Source organism: Carassius auratus, chromosome 17 (genome assembly GCF_003368295.1).
Source record: "Carassius auratus strain Wakin chromosome 17, ASM336829v1, whole genome shotgun sequence".
In the NCBI taxonomy this organism is placed as follows: domain Eukaryota; kingdom Metazoa; phylum Chordata; class Actinopteri; order Cypriniformes; family Cyprinidae; genus Carassius; species Carassius auratus.
The window spans coordinates 117,221-140,509 of record NC_039259.1 but is presented as its reverse complement, the minus strand read 5'-3'; the positions used below and the strand labels follow the sequence as shown (position 1 = coordinate 140,509).

Here is a 23,289-nt window from a genome sequence, read left to right as displayed (position 1 = left end):
AAATGCACCGCCAGTGTTTCAGGCCTGATTATTATACGTTCAGTTTTAGATGTCAACCCTTACATGTTTTAACAGAAGTGTAACATTGCTGAAAGATGTCTGTCCACTTCATCAATCCTGCTGTAATGAGTTTAAGCGAAGCTAAACAGAGTGGAGTATGTCCATAAAAGGCATCAGCTGGAGGCTCTGAACACACACACACACACACACACACGACGAGTGTGATATCACCAAGTAAAACATGGTCCTGGATCAACATTCCAATCAACCAATAAGAACTGAGATATAACTCTTCAGAAAATATCTGTTTTAGGCTTACAGCCAGAGTGAGGTGCTTCTACGCTCTTGTTAATCAGAAATCATTACACTGATTCTGGGAATACATTATGGTTAGGGTTAGGCTAAGTCTATATTTTTGGACAATAATGTTGATCCAGGAACATGTCTCACCTGGCAAAATCACGGCAACCCACACACACACACATGCATGTACGCACACACACACACACACACACATATGCACACACACTCTGTCACACGCACACAAACAGACACACACACACACAGGCACGCACACACACACACACACACTCTGTCACACACACACAAACAGACACACACACACAGGCACGCACACACACACACACACACACACACACACACAGAGACACACAGGCACACACACACACACACACAAACAGACACACACACACACTCCATCTCGTGTGTTTGTGCTGTGACTACAAAACATTTAAAAACTCTTCATTTCTTGATCATTTACACATCACAGCATTTATGACAATCATGAAGATTTTAAATGCCATAAATGCTCCATGACCTATTCATAAACATGTAACGTGCTAATTCACAAAACCAGTTTGCCAGAATCTCTGAAACGAGACGAACAGGCTGAATACCAGCATAGTCCTCATCTGATGCATGACAGTAAGAGAACTCAAAACAGTTACACAGATATCAGTGTTATTCATGTCAGGAATGAGAGAGAATCTAACCCTCACACTTAACTGGAAGAGTCACTTCTTGTGTAGCTCTTTAATCGTTTCTGAGGAACGCTTGTAAGGAAGCTAAACAAAAGTCCCAGGCATTTGACTGCAGGCCATGACAATAGAGCCCTGACTCAACTAAAGCCTGTCCCTCATTCCTCAGTAATTATCTGAGCTGGTCGAGGGGCTAGACTAATAAGGTAAACTCCAGTCCTCACGTGTCAAGAACAACCTAAAATTAACCCAGCGAACAGCTGAGTGCTCTCTCTCGTGTGTGTGTGTGTGTGTGTGTGTGTGTGTGTTCATTCACTGACGTCCACACACACACACACACTCGCAGGCGCGCGCGGCACGAGCGTCTTTGTCTGTGTGACAATAACAGGATGAGACGCTTCTCTTACGCCGAATATATCGCATTATTTCGATCTAGAAACACAAAACCAAACTCGCCTCAGAAAACATCATCATCTGGTGGAAATGCGAACCGGGACGAGACCGAGCCGTCACAGTGAGTGTGTGTGTGTGTGTGTGTGTGTGTGTGTGTGTGTTTACTATCGCTGTTCGTCCATTAACAGAATACATCTCGAGTGAATGCGCTCAGTTTAAGACAGCTGTGTGATTTGTGTCTGCGTGATCTTCAGCCCTCATTGCATCGGAGCGGGAAACACTCCTCTTTAAAGAGCCCGGGGCTGGTTGTCACACTTTTCTTCAGTCTGTCTTCGTGGCTTGAGTTTGAAATGTCTCTTTATAAACACACACACACACAGAGACACGGCGATGGTCATTTGTGCGATTGGGGTAAGTTGTCCCAGTGGAACTGCTTTTAAAACCCATATCGCGCGCTTTTTGTGCGAATGTAACGATTATGAAACACAATTAATCAAATATAAAAAGGAAGAAAATATACAAAAAAAATAAATAAATACAAAAACAGAAACAGAAATATAAAATACTGTATATTCATTAAGTAAAAATCATGTGACAAATTGCCCCGATCTGACATGAAAATGACCCTTAATTGTCTCGGGAACAGATCTGTCTTCATGACATGATTAATGTATGTGTGTGCGATTATTAAGTTCACTTCATAAGATATTTCAGATAGCTACTGTAAGTGTAGTCTGGATGACAGAACTGACAAAACATATTTCAATTTATGATTTTTAAAAAAAGCACTGCAAGAGAAAACAGGTTTAGAGACTTGAGCTTGTGATAACATCCCCATGTGACAGCTAGCCCCGGCCTCCACTATAACAGACACACACTGATTTAGTCTGGTGGATTCTCCTCCAGAGTCAGCTCTTCTGTGAGAAGAGCACATGTGCAGAGCGGGAGTGAAGAGGACTGGACGGCTCTGCATGAAGCGGCTCACCGCGGCCAGACGCGCTGCCTGAGGACTCTACTGACAGGTGAGAGCTCGGGACACACCTGTCCTACACAGAGCACTGACAGCTGGAGGGCTTTGTCTCAAATCATTCGGAAGAAATTTCCCCCCAAAAAACTTGTTGAACGAGTTGAGTTACTCCAGTGCTTTGGCTTGGCTCATAAGTGTTTAATTGTGTTAGTCATTATTGGTCAGCTGCAGTAATGAAGCATGTTCCTGTGCTGTGTGTCAGATGGTGGTGTGTGTGTGGACAAGCGCACGCTTCAGGAGCAGACGCCGCTGCTGCTCGCCGTTCAGGGCACACACCTGGAGTGTGTGAGGACTCTTCTGGAGGCAGGAGCCGACCCCGACATCAGCAACAAGAACAAAGAGACGCCTCTTTATAAAGGTGCCTTCACTCTACACTAAACAATAGTGTTGATGTTCACCTCAGTTTAGTTCAAGAACAATGCCAAATAAAGATCTGCTGAAGATGTGCTCACTCTCAGATCATCCAGGATCAGGAGGAGTGTGTGTCTTCATCAGGTTTGTAGAAATGTAGCACTGCATCAGTGTCTCATCAATGGATGCTCTGCAGTGAATGGGTGCCGTCAGAATGAGAGTCTGATAAAAACATCACAATAATCCACAGCACTCCAGTCCATCAGTGAACATCTGGAGAAGACACAAGATGAAACACATCCAGCATTAAGATGATTTTAACTCAAACACATAGAGTCTATAATCCATAATAACACTTCCTCCAGTGAAAAATTAGTTTCACGTATTAGTAAAATATATTAGTTTAGAACTGTTTAAACACTGCTTGATCTGTGCAGATTTCTCTCCTGATTCAGACCAGAACACTTTCTCACTGGAGGAAGTGTTATTATGGATTATAGAGTCATATTTGAGTTAACAACATCTTAAAGGGTCATGAAACCCCCCATTTCTGCACTGGTTAGTTCTCACCGCAGTTTTAAAAAATGCTAAAAAAGTGGGCGTGGTGTGCAGCGGACCGGGGGAGGGGGAAGAGGGAAGACTGACAGCACACACAGCTTTGCGTTCAGACTGTTTCATTTCTCTACCATCGAGTTAGAAACACAAATAAATACACAGCCATTTGATGCACCCTGCATCGAAAACATATTACATTTACAGTCAGTCATTTAGCATACGCTTTTATTCAAAGCGACTCACAAATGAGACATATATATTATTCTGTGGCGTTTATATAAGCCTTTTGACAGGTTGTGTCACAGAGCTATAAAAACAGTTACACTCACCAAGTGAATGAATCGTGTTTGTGCCGAACTCTTATTACAAAGAAAAACACTCTTCTGCAATCCATGAATGTTTCTCTGTTGTGTGCGATGTCATTTCACAGTCTGATGCGTCTTTCATAGCAAATCAACACATGTTGTTGTGAATAATTAAGGGAAGCGTCTTCTACTAGGATAATAAGATGCAATCTCATGAATAATTGAATAGACACCAACGCTCATCAATGTACTATAGTCCATTGCCACGTCACATATCGTGACGTCAACACGATGTAGATTTTAAATCCGGAAGATGAAAATAGAGCAAAAAAGCTTAAAATTAACCAGTTTTCTCCAAATGTCAAAATTAGCGGATGCTAACATTGTCTTCTATGATGTACAACACAAACACATCTGCTATAATCTTAGAATAAGTAGTCTGGGGGTTTCATGACCCTTTAATGCTGGATTAGTTTCCTCTTTTGTCTTCTCCAGAGGGGGAGCACATCTTCAGCACATTTCCATCTTATGAAACAGATTTGCATCAGTTGTAAAGCAGCTCTACAGAAGACAAAGTTGTCATTCTGCAGCTGGGTTCAGTAAGTGTTGTAAAGCTCCTTCTTCTTCTTCTTCTTCTGTCTGCTGGTGTTTAGCGTGTGAGCAGGAGAGTGTGAGCGCGGTGAAGCTGCTGCTGGCGTTCGGTGCGGCTGTGAATCAGCGCTGTTATCACGGCTGGACCGCGCTGCATGAAGCAGCGAGACGAGACAACCCTGAGCTCTGTGAGACGCTCCTGAGGGCCAGAGCCGCTGTAGACGCCCGCAACGCTGACCACGTCACACCCGCGATAGAAGCGGCTCGACACGGACGCACAGAAGCGCTCGCTCACCTGATCAAGAACGGTACTGAGCACCGGGTTTATTATATATATATATATATATATATATATTCAGACTCTCACTAACATTCAATCATTTGGGATCATCTGTTAGTATCTGTAGAAGTGGCCGTTCACTTTGTTGTCCTGTGAATGTTTTTAAATACTTCAATGCAATCTGTGCTTTTTGTAGTGAGAGCTGTGTTATAAACTATTCTCCAACAACAGCTATTTTTAGACATGTCAGATGTCTGTTTTCCCTCTGATGGTGATTTTTTTACACAAACGTGCTAGTCTATGCCAAATAGAGTCATCAGCGTTATTTCTTCAGTCTTTGTGATTAGAGTTTCTTATCCGTTTGATCCATCGATCATTTTACATTTAAATACCATGACACGAATCAATTAAATGAATATAATAGCTAACTAAAAACAAAGACCAAGCAAAAAAGATTTAGATGATTTCAGAGAGCCGCTACAACAGTAGATATAAAACACAAAACTAGAAGAGGAATTTCCTATGGAGGAATGTCTTTGTAAAGCAGAAGAGCAGAAACACTAGAATGGTTGTGTTTGTCCCGTCAGGTGCTGATGTGAACGCTCAGACGTGTGACGGAAACACAGCTTTAACTGAGGCCTGCAGACACGGTCACACACACACAGTGAAGCTCCTGCTCAGACATCACGCAGACGCCAACAAAGCCACCCACACCGGCCTTCTGCCACTGCACATCGCCAGCCAGCACGGACACAAAGAGTAAGAGTCCAGTCTAATCTAGAGAACTAATGATCTGTGATCTGACGCCTCCGACACACGGCAGCTGATTACTGCAGTCCACAGCTGTGTTTAAACCTACAGCTCAGCCTCAGGTCATCTGAGATCAGGATTAGTGTGTTTCTACATCAGATTTGTACAAACCCGATTCCAAAGTTGGGACACTGTACAAATTGTGAATAAAAACAGAATTCAATGATGTGGAAGGTTCAGATTTCAATATTTTATTCAGAACACAACATAGATGACATATCAAATGTTTAAACTGAGAAAATGTATCATTTTTAAATTTTGGCATCAACACATCTCAAAAAAGTTGGGACAAGGCCATGTTTCCCACTGTGTGGCATTCCCTCTTCTTTTTATAACAGTCTGCAAACGTCTGGGGACTGAGGAGACCATTTGCTCAAGTTTAGGAATAGCAATGTTGTCCCATTCTTGTCTAATACAGGCTTCTAGTTGCTCAACTGTCTTAGGTCTTCTTTGTTGCATCTTCCTGTTTATGATGCACCAAATGTTTTCTATGGGTGAAAGATCTGGACTGCAGGCTGGTCATTTCAGTACCAGGATCCTTCTTCTACGCAGCCATGATGTTGTAATTGATGCAGAATGTGGTCTGGGATTGTCATGTTGGAAAAGGTAAGGTCTTCCCTGAAAGAGACGACGTCTGGATGGGAGCATATGTTGTTCTAGAACTTGGATATACCTTTCAGCATTGATGGTGCTCATCTTTCCAGATGTGTAAGCTGCCCATGCCACACACACTCATGCAACCCCACACCATCAGAGATGCAGGCTTCTGAACTGAGCGCTGATAACAACGCATGTCACGGTGGATTGTGTTCACTGACAATGTTTTCTGGAAGTATTCCTGAGCCCATGTTGTGATTTCCATTACAGTATCATTCCTGTATGTGATGCAGTGCTGTTTAAGAGCAGAAGATCTTGGGCATCCAGTATGGTTTTCAGACCTTGACTCTTACACACAGAGATTGTTCCAGATTCTCTGAATCTTTGGATGATATTATACACTGTAGATGATGATAACTTCTATTCCATAACTCTTTCCAATTGTTCTCTGTGAAACTCCTTTCTGATATTGCTCCACTATATTTTTCGCCGCAGCATTGGGGGAATTGGTGATCCTCTGCCCATCTTGACTTCTGAGAGACACTGACACTCTGAGAGGCTCTTTTTATACCCAATCATGTTCCCAGTTGACCTAATAAGTTGCAAATTGGTCCTCGAGCTGTTCCTTATATGTACATTTAACTTTTCCAGCCTCTTATTGCTACCTGTCCCAACTTTTTTGGAATGTGTAGCTCTCATGAAATCCAAAACGAGCCAATATTTGGCATGACATTTCAAAATGTCTCACTTTCAACATTTGATATGTCATCTATATTATATTGTGAATAAAATATAAGTTCCATTTTTGTATATTCTATTCCTTCTTTAATCACAATTTGTACAGTGTCCCAACTTTTTTGGAAATTGGGTTAATACTGACATTTGAATTTATTATTATCCAGTCTTAAAAAATAGTTCACCCAAAGATAATAATCTGCTGAAAATGTGTTCATGCAAGATTAGGGTTATTTTCATCAGGTTTGTAGAAATGCAGCACTGCATCAGTGTCTCAGCAATGGATGCTCTGCAGTGAATGGGTGCCGTCAGAATCGGAGTCTAAAAAGCTGATAAAAACATCACAATCCACATGATTTAAGAAGCCAAAGGCTGTGTGCTTGTAAGAAACAAATCCATAATTACATTTTTAACTAGAATCCAATAAAATATAATGTCTTTCACAGCAAAATCCAGTCACATATTTGTTTAGAGCTGTTTAAACGCTGCTTGATCTGTGCAGATTTCTCTCCTGATTCAGACCAGAACACTTTTTCACTGGAGGAAGTGTTGTGGATTATAAAAAAATTTGTGAACAATTTAAGACATTTAATAGTGTGTTGATGAATGATTGATTTGTAGGATAATCTGTGAAATGATGTGTTTTCAGGATAGTTTCCTCACTGCTCCCGGTGAGCAGCCGGGCGAGGGTCCGGCGGAGCGGTATCTCTCCGCTTCATCTGGCGGCGGAGCACGACCAGCGGGCCATTCTGAGTCTGCTGATCCAGTCAGGATTCGACGTCAACTGCAAACTCTCTCAGGAGCGCTCTGCTGGGTTCCAGAACCGGTGTGTTTCGGCTCTATACTGCGCCGTCGCTGCCAGGAACACAGGGGCCGCCGCCGCTCTGCTGAGGGCAGGAGCTGACCCCAACACTGACCCCTGCAGCCCGCTGCTGCTAGCGGCACGTCACGGCTGTCTGGAGACTGTGGCCCTGCTGCTGGAGCACGGCTGCGACGCTCGAGCCTGCTTTACCTGCGACACACACCACAGCGAGCAGCACGCTCCCCTCAGAACTCACCCGCACCAGACACACACCAGCACCACTCACGCACAGGTAAAGGTGCTGATTCTGTGCTGTCTGACCTGTTAACCCAGATGCCAGCAATTCATTTCTACATATTTCAGTGATATTTTGAGAAGCAAATATAATATATTGCAACAGGGTTATTAAAAGGGCTGGCTTCAAGGTAGTTAATGATGTGCTGTTTTTAAGTCAAAAATTGTGAGTTAAGGAGTTGAAAGTGTTAAGTGTGAGTGCATGTGTGTGGGGAATAATGAAATGGATGCACCGATTTCTAAAATAAATGTGCATTTCAATTGAAAGAAAATCATAATTTAATAAAAACAAAAACTACTTATTTGGTATTTTTCTATTGTAGGACACTGTTGGCATATGGCAACGATTTCCTAAATACCCCACAAATGTCTTTTTGTTTTGTTTTTAAAAAAATCTGTTTTGATTTGTAAAATTGAAGTTATTTCATGTAATAAAAACTTTAAAAAAAAACATTATATATATATATATATATATATATATATATATATATATATATATATATATATATATATATATATATATATATATATATATATATATTTCATGGTTAGAATATTATGCATACACAGAGCTTTCTCTGTATGTAGTGTGTTTTAGCTTCTGAAGCTCTGTCCGTGTCGATCGGTTCACTTTCAGTTCTGTGACTGGATCTGGTCCTCCTGCTGGAGACACACAGCCGGGCGGCTCATCGATCTGCTGCTGGACTATGTAGGAAATGTTCAGCTCTGCAGCAGGATCAGAGATCTCCTTCTGGACCAACCGGAGTGGACCAGCATTAAGGAGAAAACAAGTGAGTTCACGAGCGTCTGTTTGCACGAAGAGCCACAACACATTCAGCAGTAAAACCATTGCAGAAATGCAGAGATGCTGGCATCGCTATGATTATCTCCCTGCCCTTTGAACTATTTCAACAAACAGTGACACATTTACACTACCAGTCAAAAGTTTTTGTTTTTACAGAAATCTCTTCTGTTTACCAAACCTGCATTTATTTCATCTAAAATACAGCAAAATCATTAAAATTATGAAATATTATGTCAATCTGACAGCTGTTTTCTGTGTGAATCTGTGTTAAAGTGTAATGTATTTCTGTGATGCTCCGCTGTATTTTCAGCATCATTCCTCCAGTCTTCAGTGTCACATGATCTTCAGAAATCATGATAATATGATCATTTACTGCTCAACAAACATTTCTGATTATTATCAATGTTGAAAACAGTTGTGCTGCACAATTTATCTGATAAAAAATACTGTTAAAATTGTTAAATATTATTACAGTGTAAAATAACTGAAGATGATCTTCAGAAATCATTCTAATATGATGATTTACTGCTCAACAAACACTTCTGATTATTATTATTATCATCGGTATTTAAAACATTTGAGTACCTTTTTTCAGGATTATGTGATGAATATAAAGATCCAAAGATAAGCATTATACACTACACCATTCAAGAGCTTGGAGTCAGTATCATTCTTTTATTTAGCAAGGATGCTTTAAATCGATCAAAACTGGTGACAAAGACATTTTTATTTCAGATAAATGCTGTTCTTCTGAAATTTCTATTAATTTTACATTTATTTATTTAGCAGATGCTTTTCTCCAAAGTGACTGTTTTTAACATAATAATAATAATAATAAATATAGCTGCAAGCCGCAATTTTGGGGCCAAGCACTCCACCGACAAATTGAGGAGCTAAGCATGACATGGAGCATCACACCAAATGCAACAATGAGCAATTACAGCAATTTCAGGATGATTGTAATTGAAATGGCTGAAAAATCATAAATACAGCCATTAGTAATATTATTAAATGGCTTACGACTCTTGAGCCACAGGTAGTGCTGTAATCAAATCATTTTGTTGTGTTTTGTGTGAGGTAAAAGTGTTGCAGAGATACAGCCTCAAGTGTCATTTTAGGCACCATGCCTCAAATTCATCACGGCGGAATGCGAAAACACAAAATCCATAACTTTCTGTCAGGACAGTCTGAAGATCATCTGACTCGATTTTTGGTGAAAATCGGACCACCGTTTGATGAGAAGTTAAAAAAAAGTCGTTTTTCAACCTAAATAAAAATGGCGGACAGGAAGTTCATCTTACTCTGGCATATTTAGTATGAATGTTGTCGGCAGAAGCCAGGGAATATTTTCATTGCAATTGGCTAATGCAATAAAAAAGTTATAAGCATTTTTATAAGTGTAATTATAAATGGTTATTGATTGTTTATTACTCTTGACCAATAGGTGGTGCTGTTACCAAATTGATGTGGCATGGTCAGTGTGGGGTGACTTACAAAGTTTGGTGCAAATATGTAGTTTTGCTGAGATACAGCCTCAGATGCATTTTGGAGTCTTTCCAGCAAATTCGTTGATGCACTAAATGAGAACTGTTTCGTATATCGACACGACAATAACTTTTCGCCAGTGGGGTCCAAAGATGATCTGCATCAAATTTGGTGAAAATTGGATTAACAGTCAAGGAAGAGTTTGAAAAAGTAGGTTTTCAACATTAAAATGGCAGACAGGAAGTATGGTCAAATTTGGCATAATTGGTATCGATGTTCTCGGCATGACCCAAAGAATATAGAGAGACCACTTTCATTTCAATAGTCTAATTTATTCAAAAGTTATTCAAATTTTTGATGATAACTTTTGACCACAAAGGGGCGCTACCCCCAAACTTTTTGAGTAGCATCAGGGCATGGAGCTGAATATTCTTGTAATTATTTTCGTAACGATACGATAATGCATTAAAAAAATACAGCATTTTAGAACATATCATCCTGCATATCATTTGACTCAGCATGACCCACCTTTTTTTTTTTTTTTGGCCAAACTATTCAGAAGTTATAAGCAAGAATATGCATTTATCATATCTCCTGACCACTAGGTGGCACTGCACCGAACCACTGCAGGTAGTCTCAGGTCATGCTTATTATGAGACACACCAAGTTTGATCTCAATATGCCAAACCATTGCCGAGATATAACCTCACATGCATTTTTGCATGCTTTTCGTCAAATTTGTTCACGTGTCATTCAAGAAAGGTTGGACAAATCAACTTGAATTCCAAAACTTTTTGCCAGCATCGTCTGAAGATGATCTGAGCCCAGGGGCGGACTGGCCATCTGTGTGATCTGGAGAATCACAGAACGGCCGGTACTCCAGGACGGCCGGCGGGCCGGCCCACCACCCGCCAAGTATGCAGTCATCACCGTTTTTTCCCCCACTAATCTGTCTTTACACTCCAGTACTGTAGGTGGCAGCAATGCACTGCAAAGACCTTGGCCGCCAAGTAAGGAGAAGATGAAGTGGAAGAGTAGGAAGAAACCAACAGCAAAGACGTTAAAGGGGGGGTGAAATGCTCGTTTTCACTCAATATCCTGTTAATCTTGAGTACCTATAGAGTAGTACTGCATCCTTCATAACTCCAAAAAGTCTTTAGTTTTATTATATTCATAAGAGAAAGATAGTCTGTACCGATTTTTCCCGGAAAAACACGACCGACTTTAGGCGTGACGTGTGGGCGGAGCTAAAGAATCACGAGCGCCAGTAGGCTTTTGAGTTGAGAGCATGTGGAAGCTGTGACACCGTGAGGAAAAAACCAACCAAAACAACCATGGCTAACAGTCAGATTCAGCGTATATTTATGATCCAGAATCAGATCCCCAGGCTGAAACTGAACGAGAGCAGCAGCAGCAACGACTCGCTCCGAGCGGGGCTCGAACCTGGGTCTCCGGCATGGGAGGGGACGCACTAACAAGGAGGCTGAGATATTTTAAGCAGTTTTACTCACCGCATGCGGTTCCAACACACGATCGTGACCCTTTTTCGTTGGGATTGCATCATCCTTAAGAAATAAACGATACGCAAATCCGTCATCAAACTGGGCCTTGTTTGTAAAACAAGAATCTTCGAAATGCAGGGAACAAACACAAACACTTGCACAACTCCGTTGATGCTCTGTAAAAATAAACTCCATCCACTGGTCCCTTAATGCGTTTTTTTTTTTTTTTTGGTAATCTGTGCAGGGTTTCTTGCCCTGGCAACCAAAAACAAACTTCTTTTGTGACATTTCGCGACGCTCTCGCTCTGATCAGTGAATGTCTGTGCTCTCAGTGCTCTGCTATACGGGAGCGCGTGCTCTTCCGGCAGAAGTGCCTCAGGACCCATATAAGGAAATTCCGCTCCATCTAACGTCACACAGAGCCATACTCGAAAAAAACTTTCCGAAACTTGTGACAAACCGGAAGGAGTATTTTTGGAACAAAAATACTCCTTCAAACGTACAACTTAATTTTTGAAACTTTGTCCATGTTTATCATGAGAATCCAACTCTTTAACAGTGTAAAAAACTCAGTATGCATGAAATAGCATTTCACCCCTGTGACGAAGACTGACTCGGTTGTGGGTTGGAATCCATGTGCAGAGCTTTATTAAGCACAACAACACAAACAGAGGCAATATGTGAACAGAAATCGTGGTCAGAAAGCAAGCCAAGGGTCGTATATAATAGCGTCAATCCAAATAGCAAACAAATCCAAATCAGCAATCCAAAAGACAAGGTCAAGGGCAGGCGAAAGACATATATCAGCAAACAGTCCGTGACTATGAGAAACGCTTGGTAGAGACAGGGTAAACTGGCAATACTTCGCAACATGTTGTACAAACATCATGGCTTATAACAGGTGTAGACAGGAAGTGATGAGAGAAGAAGCGACAGTGTTCAGTATTCGGGAGACGGCTCCCTCTGGCGGTTGGATGAATGGATAGTGGATGCAGATGTTACAGAATCCCTCCCTCTATGAACACCTCCAGGTGTTCTCCGAGGACGTCCCCTTGGTCTGGGTGCAGGACGAGTAGGGTTTGCCTGGTGGAACTCCTGAGTCAACGATGGGTCTAGAATGTCCCTGGCAGCCACCCATGATCTCTCCTCTGGACCATAGCCTTCCCAGTCCACCAGGTATTGCAACCGCCCCCATGACGCCTAGAATCCAGAATCTCCATTACCAAGTACGCAGGAGCTCCATCAATGTCCAGTGGTGGAGGAGGTTCTCTCTCCTTAGTAGTGGGGCCGGAAGCAGGGTGGACCGGTTTCAACAGAGATACATGAAAAGAAGGAGAGATACGGTAATGAGCAGGAAGCTCAAGCCTGTAAGTTACTGGATTAATCTGCCGTAATATACGAAATGGGCCTACATACCGCGGGCTGAGCTTCCTGCTGGGAAGCCGCAACCGTAGATCCCGAGTCGACAACCAGACCTTCTGACCCGGCTGATAGTTGGGATGGGGACGCCTCCTGCGGTCTGCTTTGATCCTCTGAGCTCTGATTGCCCTTTGCAGCCTCACATGGGCACTGTCCCACACACGTTCACTTCTTTTCAACAAAGAAGAAACCCGATGCTGCTGGTGACGTGGAAGGACGGATGAAACCAGATGCTAGAGCCTCCTCAATGTATTTTTCCATGGCCTGCGTTTCAGGAATGGTTAATGGATATACCTTGCTCTTGGGAGGTGTAGTGTTCAGTAACAGTTCGATTGCGCAGTCCCAGGGGCGGTGAGGAGGTAACTGGGTGGCCTTGGTTTTGCTGAAGACCTCATTGTAGTCAGAATACTCTGGGGGAATAAAAACTGATTCATTAGATGCAGGGCTTTCAATACTGGTGGTTAAACAGGGAAATTGTAACTGGAGTTGAAGACAATGGCTGTTACAGTATGGCGACCATTTAGTAAGCTCCTTGGAGCTCCAGGAAATTTGTGGATCATGGACAGTCAGCCATGGATTACCCAATACTACTGGATGCTGTGGTGTAGATGTGACATACAAAGAAATGGTCTCTGAGTGGAACAGGCCAATCTTGACAGTAACGGGCACAGTTTGATGGGTAATTCCTCCACCAATAGGCTGGCTATTTATGGCAGTGATGTTAATAGGTGGTATGCACTGGATAACAGGTATGTTGAGTTCACGGACCAATTCATGATGGATCAAATTTAAGGCAGAACCGGAGTCAATTAATGCTGGAACACAATGAGCAGAATTAGCATGGTTGAGTGTGAGGAGAAGAGTAAAACAACTGGTCAGCATATTGGTTAAGGACATACTCACTTTGATCTGGGAGGGCTTGTTAGGGCATGAACGACACTGATGACCCGGTTGACCACAGTAGAAACATAAACGATTAGCTCGGCGTCATTCCTTTTCCTCCACAGAGACTTTAGTTAAACCAATCTGCATAGGCTCAGCGGGTTCCTGATAATTAGTGGTTGGGGTGGACATTGAAGTAGCAAGCAAACTCGGAGGATTATTACGTAGCAGATTATCAATTTTTATAGCCATTGAAATCAGTTGGTGGAGATCTGAGCCAACATCCTTGCATGCCAGTTCGGCCTGTAGTGTCTGATTGAGGCCCTGCTTAAACACTGGTTTCAGTGCTACCTCATTCCAACCACTCTGTGCCGCTAGGGTGCGAAATTCAACTGCATAATCAGCAGCAGTGCGATTCCCTTGACGTAACTGTAGTAGTTGCATTGAAACGTCTCTCCCACCCGCTGGGTATTCAAATACTTCACGTATTTGTTTGGAGAAGTAATCAAATGGGGTACGAATACTATCATTCTGGTCCCAAACTTCTGACGCCCACTCGAGAACCCTTCCCGTTAACAATGACATCATGAAAGAGCACTTAGTTGAGTCTCTCAGAAATGCCTCAGGCTGGCTACCGAAATAGATGGTGCACTGACGCAAAAATCCCCTGCATTTTTCAGGTGAACCATCAAACTTATCGGGTAAAGAAAATCTTACCAGATCAGGCCTGGTCGGAGGAAGGGACTGAATGTAACGTGTCGGGTGTTCATTTGCAGCTTGCAGAGATGAGAGTTGGCCCTGGAACTCCTGTATCATCTCTCTCTGATAATTGAACGCGGCCTGTAGTTGAGATAACTCTGCTGGATTCTGGTCAGGCGAAGTATTCTGTGACGAAGACTGACTCGGTTGTGGGTTGGAATCCATGTGCAGAGCTTTATTAAGCACAACAACACAAACAGAGGCAATATGTGAACAGAAATCGTGGTCAGAAAGCAAGCCAAGGGTCGTATATAATAGCGTCAATCCAAATAGCAAACAAATCCAAATCAGCAATCCAAAAGACAAGGTCAAGGGCAGGCGAAAGACATATATCAGCAAACAGTCCGTGACTATGAGAAACGCTTGGTAGAGACAGGGTAAACTGGCAATACTTCGCAACATGTTGTACAAACATCATGGCTTATAACAGGTGTAGACAGGAAGTGATGAGAGAAGAAGCGACAGTGTTCAGTATTCGGGAGACGGCTCCCTCTGGCGGTTGGATGAATGGATAGTGGATGCAGATGTTACAACCCCCCCTTTAACGTTAGATAGAAGAAGCATAGCAACAAACAAACAATATGCATTACGCGACCGCGGGTAAAAAAACTGAAAGCAAAGGGTGGGGCTGAGAAAAAAAAATGCGGAATTTAGCCCTCTGGAGTCTAAGGGTATTTTTGGGGCCTTGAGAAGTTTTGTCATGCCCTGACATTTGTGTTTTTTTCAGTTTCTTATAAATATCTAAATGGGTAAAGTCTAATATCACTGTAATCAGCACAAACTGGGCTATAATAATATGTGAAATGCATGCATGTACATGATTGTATTTTTGAGAAAAAAAATGTTATGCATGGTTAGTGAAAAACTAAAAATGTTAAATCACTTGAATAAGGCAATAAAACACATACATAAAATTGGTTGCCGGAAAAGTTGAGAACTGGAGCTTGTAGCCTAGAATTTTTCTTTCTGAATGATGTGAAAATCATCTTGTTTACTCACTCACAGAAAACAATATATTGATTTAAATTTTCTAAAACACTTTTTGTTGGTAAAAGTCATATGCGAGTAGGCGTCAACTATCATGAATATCATTGTGATTTACACCTGAGAAGACAAAGGCCTGCATAATGAGCTGCATAATGAGCCTCTCATTCAGCTGTGTGTCACTGTGAGGGAGGAGTTACAAGAAAGAATGTGAGAACAAAATAAAAGAATATAATTTTATGTTTGTAGTTTATTAAGAATATATTTAATTATCCCACAACATAATTTAATATCCACTTGGGGGAGCAGTTAAACAGTTTATTAGGGACAATCAAAGCTGACTTTAAAATTTTTTGGCATCCTTTCTCTAGTCACACAATCCTTCAGAAATCGTTTTAACAATCTTATTTTCTACCAAATAAACCCCATTTATTATCATCATCATTATTATTATTATTATTATTATTAATGTTGAAAAGAGCTGATAATATTTTCAGGTTTTTTTAGGGGGAATAAATCGAAAGAACTGCATTGTTTTTACATTTGTTAGAGTTATCTCTATTTGTCACATTTATATTATATACATCAAGCTTTTGAATGGTATAGTATTGTATATTGTTATTGAAACTTCATAATGTTTCACTTGATTATACATTTAGTCAGGAATTATAGTTTGGAAAAAGTATTTGGAAAAAGTCTTACTAGTAAAATGTTTACACGTTATGTGAAAACTAGTACAAATAAATAAAAAGAGACTTACTCATGTTTATGATCTCTGCTGAATAAAGTGCTTCATTCTTTTTTCTGAGGAAATCCATTTCTCAAATCCTCAACCACATCACATCTTTTTGGGGTGAATTATGTCTTAGTCCTCTCATCGCGAAGCAAACAGTAAAATAAAATAAAAACTTGAAGAACAGTCTCGCTGCTTTTTCTTCTGTGTGGGCGTATTCAAGCCGCGCGCTTCAGTTTGAATCTGAATAGTGCGTTCAGCGCGGGGGCGTGGTCACATTAGATATAATGAGCGGAGATATGAAAAACAGACATTGCGTTGTTTTCATATGGATTACTTTATCTCAGAATATTTGTTTTCGGCAGCACTTGTTTAGTTTAAAAGTAGACATTCCAGGCTTTCTATAGATATCTCTCTCATGTCTCTTCGTTGAGTATTCAGGAGTTACAGTTCATTTTAATGAAATGTTTGTACATGACGATCAGCGGAGACAAAGACTGTAGACAGCGCACCTTGTTTGTTATCTTTATTTTATAAGTGCACAAAGGTTTTTTGTTATTATGTCTGTATCCAAAAAAAACTAGACCCTTTACAGATTCGATTGATGTATTGCTCTTATCTGTACGATTAAAACTGAGAGTCTAATTTAAGTTCTTTTCGGGGTTATCAGGTGAAAATGACTCAAAACGCATATATGCGTTAATCGACTCGAAAGGGTTAGATACTGAAGCCGCTAAATGTCCCAAACTAACTGAAATATATATATCAGTATTTTCCAGTAGCAGCACCTCTCAGATAAATATTAGCAGCAGTGAAGTGAGCCAGACAGCAGCAACATGCCATCAGTGATGATGATGAGGAGCAGAAAGATGAGCGGGTTCCACAGGCAGATCCAGATCCAAGTATGGAACATGAGAGGAGACAGAGAGTTACTTGCTAGAGATGATGTTAGGAAGTGATATTCAGGTTGCTACATTTTTAATGATTACAGTAGTTAAAAAAGCTAAACTTTTAGATGTAAAATGTAACATGCAGTAGCTAATATTAAGAAATATGTTGTGCTTTTACTTTTAAAAATGTTGGTAACATTACACTTAATATTTACAAATTTTGAAGATTTTGAATATAGAAGTTAAATTTGTAATGGTGTATTTTCATTTAGATGTGGTATTATAATCTGTGCAGTAAGATTAATTACTGCATAAATTAAGATTATTAAGTAATAAATTCATTTTAAGACAGCATGGAATAGATTTTATAATATATGTTTTATAACAGCATATTATATAAACTATTCCATGCTATCTTGGAATAAAACCTGTTTTTTTTTTTTTTTTTTTTTTTTTATTATTCCATCGTTTGTTTATTCAGGTTGAGCTTAGACCAAGAGCAGAGAAAGACACCCACTCCAGCTCAACATCTAGTCAACATCAGTGCTATTGCTATAATTTGGATGATATAGTATCATGAGCCACAATTAAAGTCTCGTGACACTCACGCTAGGCATTATTTTTGTTGTTGTCGAGTTTACGCGCGCCGATTGCTTTGGGCCGGGCCTAGTCAAAGTCCAGGGCCATTTTTTAGTCCCAGTCCGTCCCTGTCTGAGCCAATTTTGGTGTGAATCAGACAAACCATCTAGGACGAGTTTGAAAAAGTAGGTTTTACGAACAATTGAAAATTGCAAAAAAAAAGAAAACAGTTTCGGGGTCCATTCGACTTGACATGATCCAAGGATTCAGAGGAAAAAAATAATTTTCATTTTCTGGCTTATGGATCAGGAGTTATTAGCACTTTGGACAAGCGGTGGTGCTTTTACTATGGTTAATGTGGGGACTGTCCTCTATCAGTGTGTCAAAGTTCACAGCTTTCCCGCAAGCGGTTCTATGGGCTGCCAAGAAGAAAAATAACGCCAACAATTTCAATAGGCACCTTCGGGTGCTTGGCCCCTAATAAATGCTTTTTAATCACAGGAATACATTTAAAATGTATTCAAATACAAAAGTTATTTTAAATAGTAAAAAATATTTACACATTTCTTTTTTTTTTGCTGTACTTTGGATCAAATAAATGAAGTTTTGGTTAGCAGAAGTATAACAATATAAACCTTACTGTTCAAAAACCTTTAACTGCTAGAGTAATAATATAAATGTTGTTGGTCTTTCATTCTTTGTTTTTTTACACAAAAGACAATTTCAGTGTTTCAACTTTAAATTTCAAATGAGGATTTTGTTTTTTGTTTTTAATTAAGGAACTTGTTAACTTACTTTTCATAATATCTGTTTGTCTTTTATTAGCCTGTCAGTCATCCAGAAATTGGAGTTACTTGTCGTGTGCATATTAAAGGTGAACACCAGCTCGTCGTGGTTGGCTCCAGAGGGAACAGTGTTGTGTTTGTTGGTGTGATGTAGTTGTGTGTCTGCATACTGAGCAGGATGTGTGTGACGTTTATGTCTCCACAGCGTCTCCACGAGGCCTGACGCATCTCTGTCGGCTGAGGATCCGAGAGCAGCTGGGGCCACAGAGACTGAGATGTGTGGAGTCACTGCCGCTGCCGGGCCCCATGCTGCGCTTCCTGAGCTCCAGGGGCCTTTAGCACAACATTCACCAAACCGGACTCTGCTGGACACTCACTCCTGTCCACTGTGCACTGTGTATTCATATAACTTTTAATACTTTTTAAAGTGTTAAACTTACCCTCCCAGTGTTTATATAACTCTCACTCAGTGTTAAAAAAGTAACATGAAGCAGTGAAAAGTTAATGAGGAAATTAGTCGATTGAGTGATGATTAAGCATTAAAGGGATACTCCACCCCAAAATGTTCATCTTCGGAACACCATGTAAGATATTTTGGATGAAAACTGGGAGGCTTATGACTGTCCCATAGACGTATCAAAGACGTCATCAGAATAATTCATCTGCCATTAGTGGTTCAACTGTAACGTTATGAAGTGACGGGAACCCTTTTTGTACACAAATAAAACAAAAATAACGACTTAATTCAACAATTTCTGTCAACAATCTCCTCTGTGTCTCTCCATAGCACCTCATGTTTGCGGCTGAATGTTCATAATTGATGGATGGACCTCTATGCCCGGGTAAAGGACATCAGCAATCCGGCGCAGAGAAAAGAAAACTAAAGTAAAAAAACAAAAAACAACTGGCATAAGGTTGGCTTGACATTGGACGTTCGAGAGTCTCAAATCTAGGGGCCATCTCTAAAGTTACATGTTACATGATATTGGTATACACCAGTGCTTAATTTGTAAATTGCAAGGTACCGGAACAAAGTGGGGCAACGGATCCGGCACGTGATTACAGAAGAGAGAGGTAACAGAGCACTCGCACAATCACATTGGTGGACCAATTTAAGTGATTAAGAGCGTGCATCAGATGCTTTTATAGGGTCTGTAAGGTCATGAATAACATGGAAATACCATGCGATTTTAAAACAACGATTTCCAGGCCTAAAAACATAGGGGACTATGTGTCGCATTGGTTTTAATCGCAGCTTTCAAGGTTAGAATGAGTGAAATTCTTGCATTTATTCAACATGGCTTGTAAGGCAAGGCAAGTTTATTTACATAGCACATTTCATACACAATGGTAATTCAAAGTGCTTTACATAAAAGAAAGTAAAATAATCATGAAGAAAAATAATAACAAAAATAAAACAAGCAATTTTAAAACTTTTAAAATGATTAATACACTTATAAACAGTTAGAAAATGATTTTACATAAAAAATTAACATAAAATAAAACAGTGGAAATATAGTGCAATCAGTTCGGACATTGCACAGTGCTCATTCAATAAATACACAGCTAAACAGAAGGGTTTTGAGTCTAGATTTAAATGTGACTAGTGTTTTAGCACATCTGATCTCTTCTGGAAGCTGATTCCAGCTGTGGGCGACATAGTAACTAAAGGAGGACTCCCCTTGTTTTGTGTGAACCCTTGGTATTTCTAACTGACTTGATCCTAGTGATCTGAGTGGTCTGTTAGGTTTATATTCAGTGAACATATCTGAAATATATTTCGGTCCTAGGTCATTTAGTGACTTAAATACGAGTAAAGGTACTTTAAAATCAATCCTAAATGTAACTGGAAGCCAGTGTAAGGACCTGAGGACTGGTGTGATATGCTCAGATTTTCTGGTTCTAGTCAGAATCCTGGCAGCAGCGTTCTGGATGAGCTGCAGCTGTCTAATGGTCTTTTTGGGAAGAACGGTGAGGAGCCCATTACAAGAGTCCACCCTGCTGGTTATAAAGGCATGAACAAGTTTCTCCAAGTCTTGGCTGGAAACAAAACATCTAATTCTTGCAATGTTTTTGAGATGATAGTATGCTGATAGTTACTGCTTTGACATGACTACTGAAACTAAGGTCTGTCTCCAGAATCATACCAAGATTCCTGACTTGATTTTTAGTTGTTTGACCCCTTGTAGGTTTGAATCAAATAAAATAAATCCACACAAAGTCTAAGATTAAATCAGTCATTTGAATCCATGACCTCTCTCAGAGCGCGCTTCTCATCAGCACATCAGTGACCTGCACGCTGCGATACAAGACCCACTCGCATTTCAGGACAGCTGACAGAACTGTCAATTAATCGGGTCATTAGTATAATAAATTGATAATAACAAAAGTATAATAATTTGCACACCTTTTTAAGATTTTTTTTCTTTCTTTTTCTTTTTTTGCTGTTTAATACACTTGGCCAAAGTCTCATGATATAAACGATTAAGCACTTGTGCACAGGATATTCTAAACATACAAGAGAATATCGGCTAGATGGCAAAAAAAAAAAAAAAAAACTACTTCTCCAGTCTTCAAACACACAAAGACATTAGCCTTTACAGACATAGTGTTTGAGTAAAGAAATGCTGTACTATTCAAACAGTTATTCGCATACCCTGGGTTTGGGAATAAGCGGAGATCTGTCTCCTCCAGGCTGTGCGCGCGTCAATCTGAGTGGATGCGCGTGAAGTGACGATGTTTCGCTTAGAGCTTGAGGATCCAATGCCGTAATGAAGTTTTACAAGCTCCTTTAAATACTTATCATTGGTTAAATATTTCTAAAACCCTGTGATTTAAAATAATAATAACAAATTATAATAGAGATATGAATTTTAGATAGTTTTTCAAGACACATTTTTCCGTCTGCTTTACTGAAACGCCACCCCTGGAGGAGAAGGGTTTGGCCAAGTTGGCCTGATCAGATTTCGGAGGTGCTGGACCTTACTGGACTTACAGTCATAAAAACAACTGTAATTGTTCATCTAGGTGTCAGCTATAATGCACAATTGAATTGAAAATATCAAACTGTAAATCATATGAAAATTATGCTACTTTTTTACATGGCTCCAACTCAGATTTGAACCTCAATAGCCTTTGAGGAGAAAGATAAAACAGTTGTACCTTGATTAACAAGTTCAGCTGTATTTACTTACGGTTGGAGCTAAACTCTGCAGGAAGTTCTGTCTGTAATCATCAAGTGTTCCTGATGTTTGCTGATTCAGTTGTGTTTGTTCAGGAGCCTGTTCTTATGCTCTATATTATTGCTGGGGATTTGCCATGTTCCAGGAGCATAAAGTTCTCTGAAGCTCATCCTAGAGTTGCTGTGATAGCAACAGGTCCGTCAGCTCAAACCTGCTCGGGATCAGGATAATCTCACATAAACGGGATTTGATTGCATCTGAAAGTCTGTCCCAGCCATTGCTACTTTCTTATTCTTAAAATGTTGCATAAACTATAATAATAGACACCACCTCATTTAGAGATTAATTCGTGCAGGAATAATTATCTCATGATTTTATCAGTCATACACACATTACCTGCAGTTTGCATGAGTCATGCATTCATTTGAGCCTAGATGCTGGTGACTTTGATGAATCACAGGAGATGCACTTCACAAATCTCAAAATGCTGTTTTGATGCAAAATTAATATAAAATTAGGCCTATGTCTTGGGATCTTGTGGATTAAGAAACTTTCATTCATGCTGTCATATTTAATAAATCCACTTTAATCTAATTAAATTAATTGCTATAGAATACTGTTGATGTAAAAAATAAAATAAAAATACAAGAAATTGTACAAATACTAAAAATTGTGAGAAATAATTGGTAATCTACGGTGATCAGGAGGGGACATGTACTTAACCGGTCATGGCCTTGAGATCCTGTGTTAAGGGAACGACAAACCTGCGTGACCATAGCATTTATTATCATTAATGCTGTAAGAGAGTTGTGCAATGTGATACATTTGTCATTACATGATTTTAAATAGAAAGTTAGATTTTTTAAAAGTATGTTAATGATCAATTTAATGGAGGCTTCTGAAATGTATTTCAATGTGCATATAAAGCAAACATTATACAAGCAGTACATTGTCAGAAATAAAATGTTAAGTTAATTATTGAATTATTGGCTGATAGACCCACTAGTGAATATTTATTCACTGTGCTCATTACTTCACTTGTACTGAATATAGGCCTTCACAAGAATCATGTTATTACAGCTAAATAATATATTACAGGAGCCATGGCTGATCGCTCGATGATGCTGTGGTGTTACTTGGGTGAAAAATATTTAGTTACAAAAAGATTTAAAGGGCAAACATCGCTGAGCTTTATTTAATTATTTATTTTAACCATTGTCATATTTTAAATTCATTTAAAAAATAAAATGTATGTTCTCAAGACATTTAGCAAACAATGTTTATCCACATGAGGATAGGATATCATAAAATAAATTAAGTTGAAATGAAAAGCAGAGGGCAACACAAACTTTAAATGAATTTCTCTACACCGATGCCAGACGCGTGCACGTGGAGGACATTTATGCTGCAAGCACCTGCTATCAACAAAACATTGATAGAATCTCAGAATAAATAAATAAATAATATTGAAAAAAAGGATAAAATAATCAGAGCAGTGACCATCTGTCTTGTGATATAGTCACACACCTCTGAATTAACACGATCC

At 39.9% G+C, this 23,289-nt stretch overlaps 1 protein-coding gene across 1 annotated transcript; it reads left to right on the top strand.

Moving 5' to 3' along the window:
- Positions 1-1,272: 1,272 nt before the first annotated feature.
- On the top strand, positions 1,273-19,310 carry LOC113116924 (ankyrin repeat and SOCS box protein 2). Its single transcript, XM_026285221.1, has 8 exons — positions 1,273-1,512; positions 2,298-2,413; positions 2,621-2,776; positions 4,283-4,528; positions 5,088-5,259; positions 7,292-7,736; positions 8,376-8,529; positions 18,767-19,310. The coding sequence occupies exons 1-8, from the start codon at positions 1,388-1,390 to the stop codon at positions 18,898-18,900; spliced, it is 1,548 nt and encodes a 515-aa protein (XP_026141006.1). The 5' UTR covers positions 1,273-1,387; the 3' UTR covers positions 18,901-19,310.
- Positions 19,311-23,289: the final 3,979 nt, after the last annotated feature.

Excerpts from the sequence above, each read along its gene's own strand:
- LOC113116924 (XM_026285221.1), top strand. The coding sequence starts at position 1,388 with ATGAGACGCTTCTCTTACGCCGAATATATCGCATTATTTCGATCTAGA. Across the intron at positions 7,737-8,375 it reads CCAGCACCACTCACGCACAG|TTCTGTGACTGGATCTGGTC; the intron begins GTAAAGGTGCTG and ends GTTCACTTTCAG. Across the intron at positions 8,530-18,766 it reads CAGCATTAAGGAGAAAACAA|CGTCTCCACGAGGCCTGACG; the intron begins GTGAGTTCACGA and ends ATGTCTCCACAG.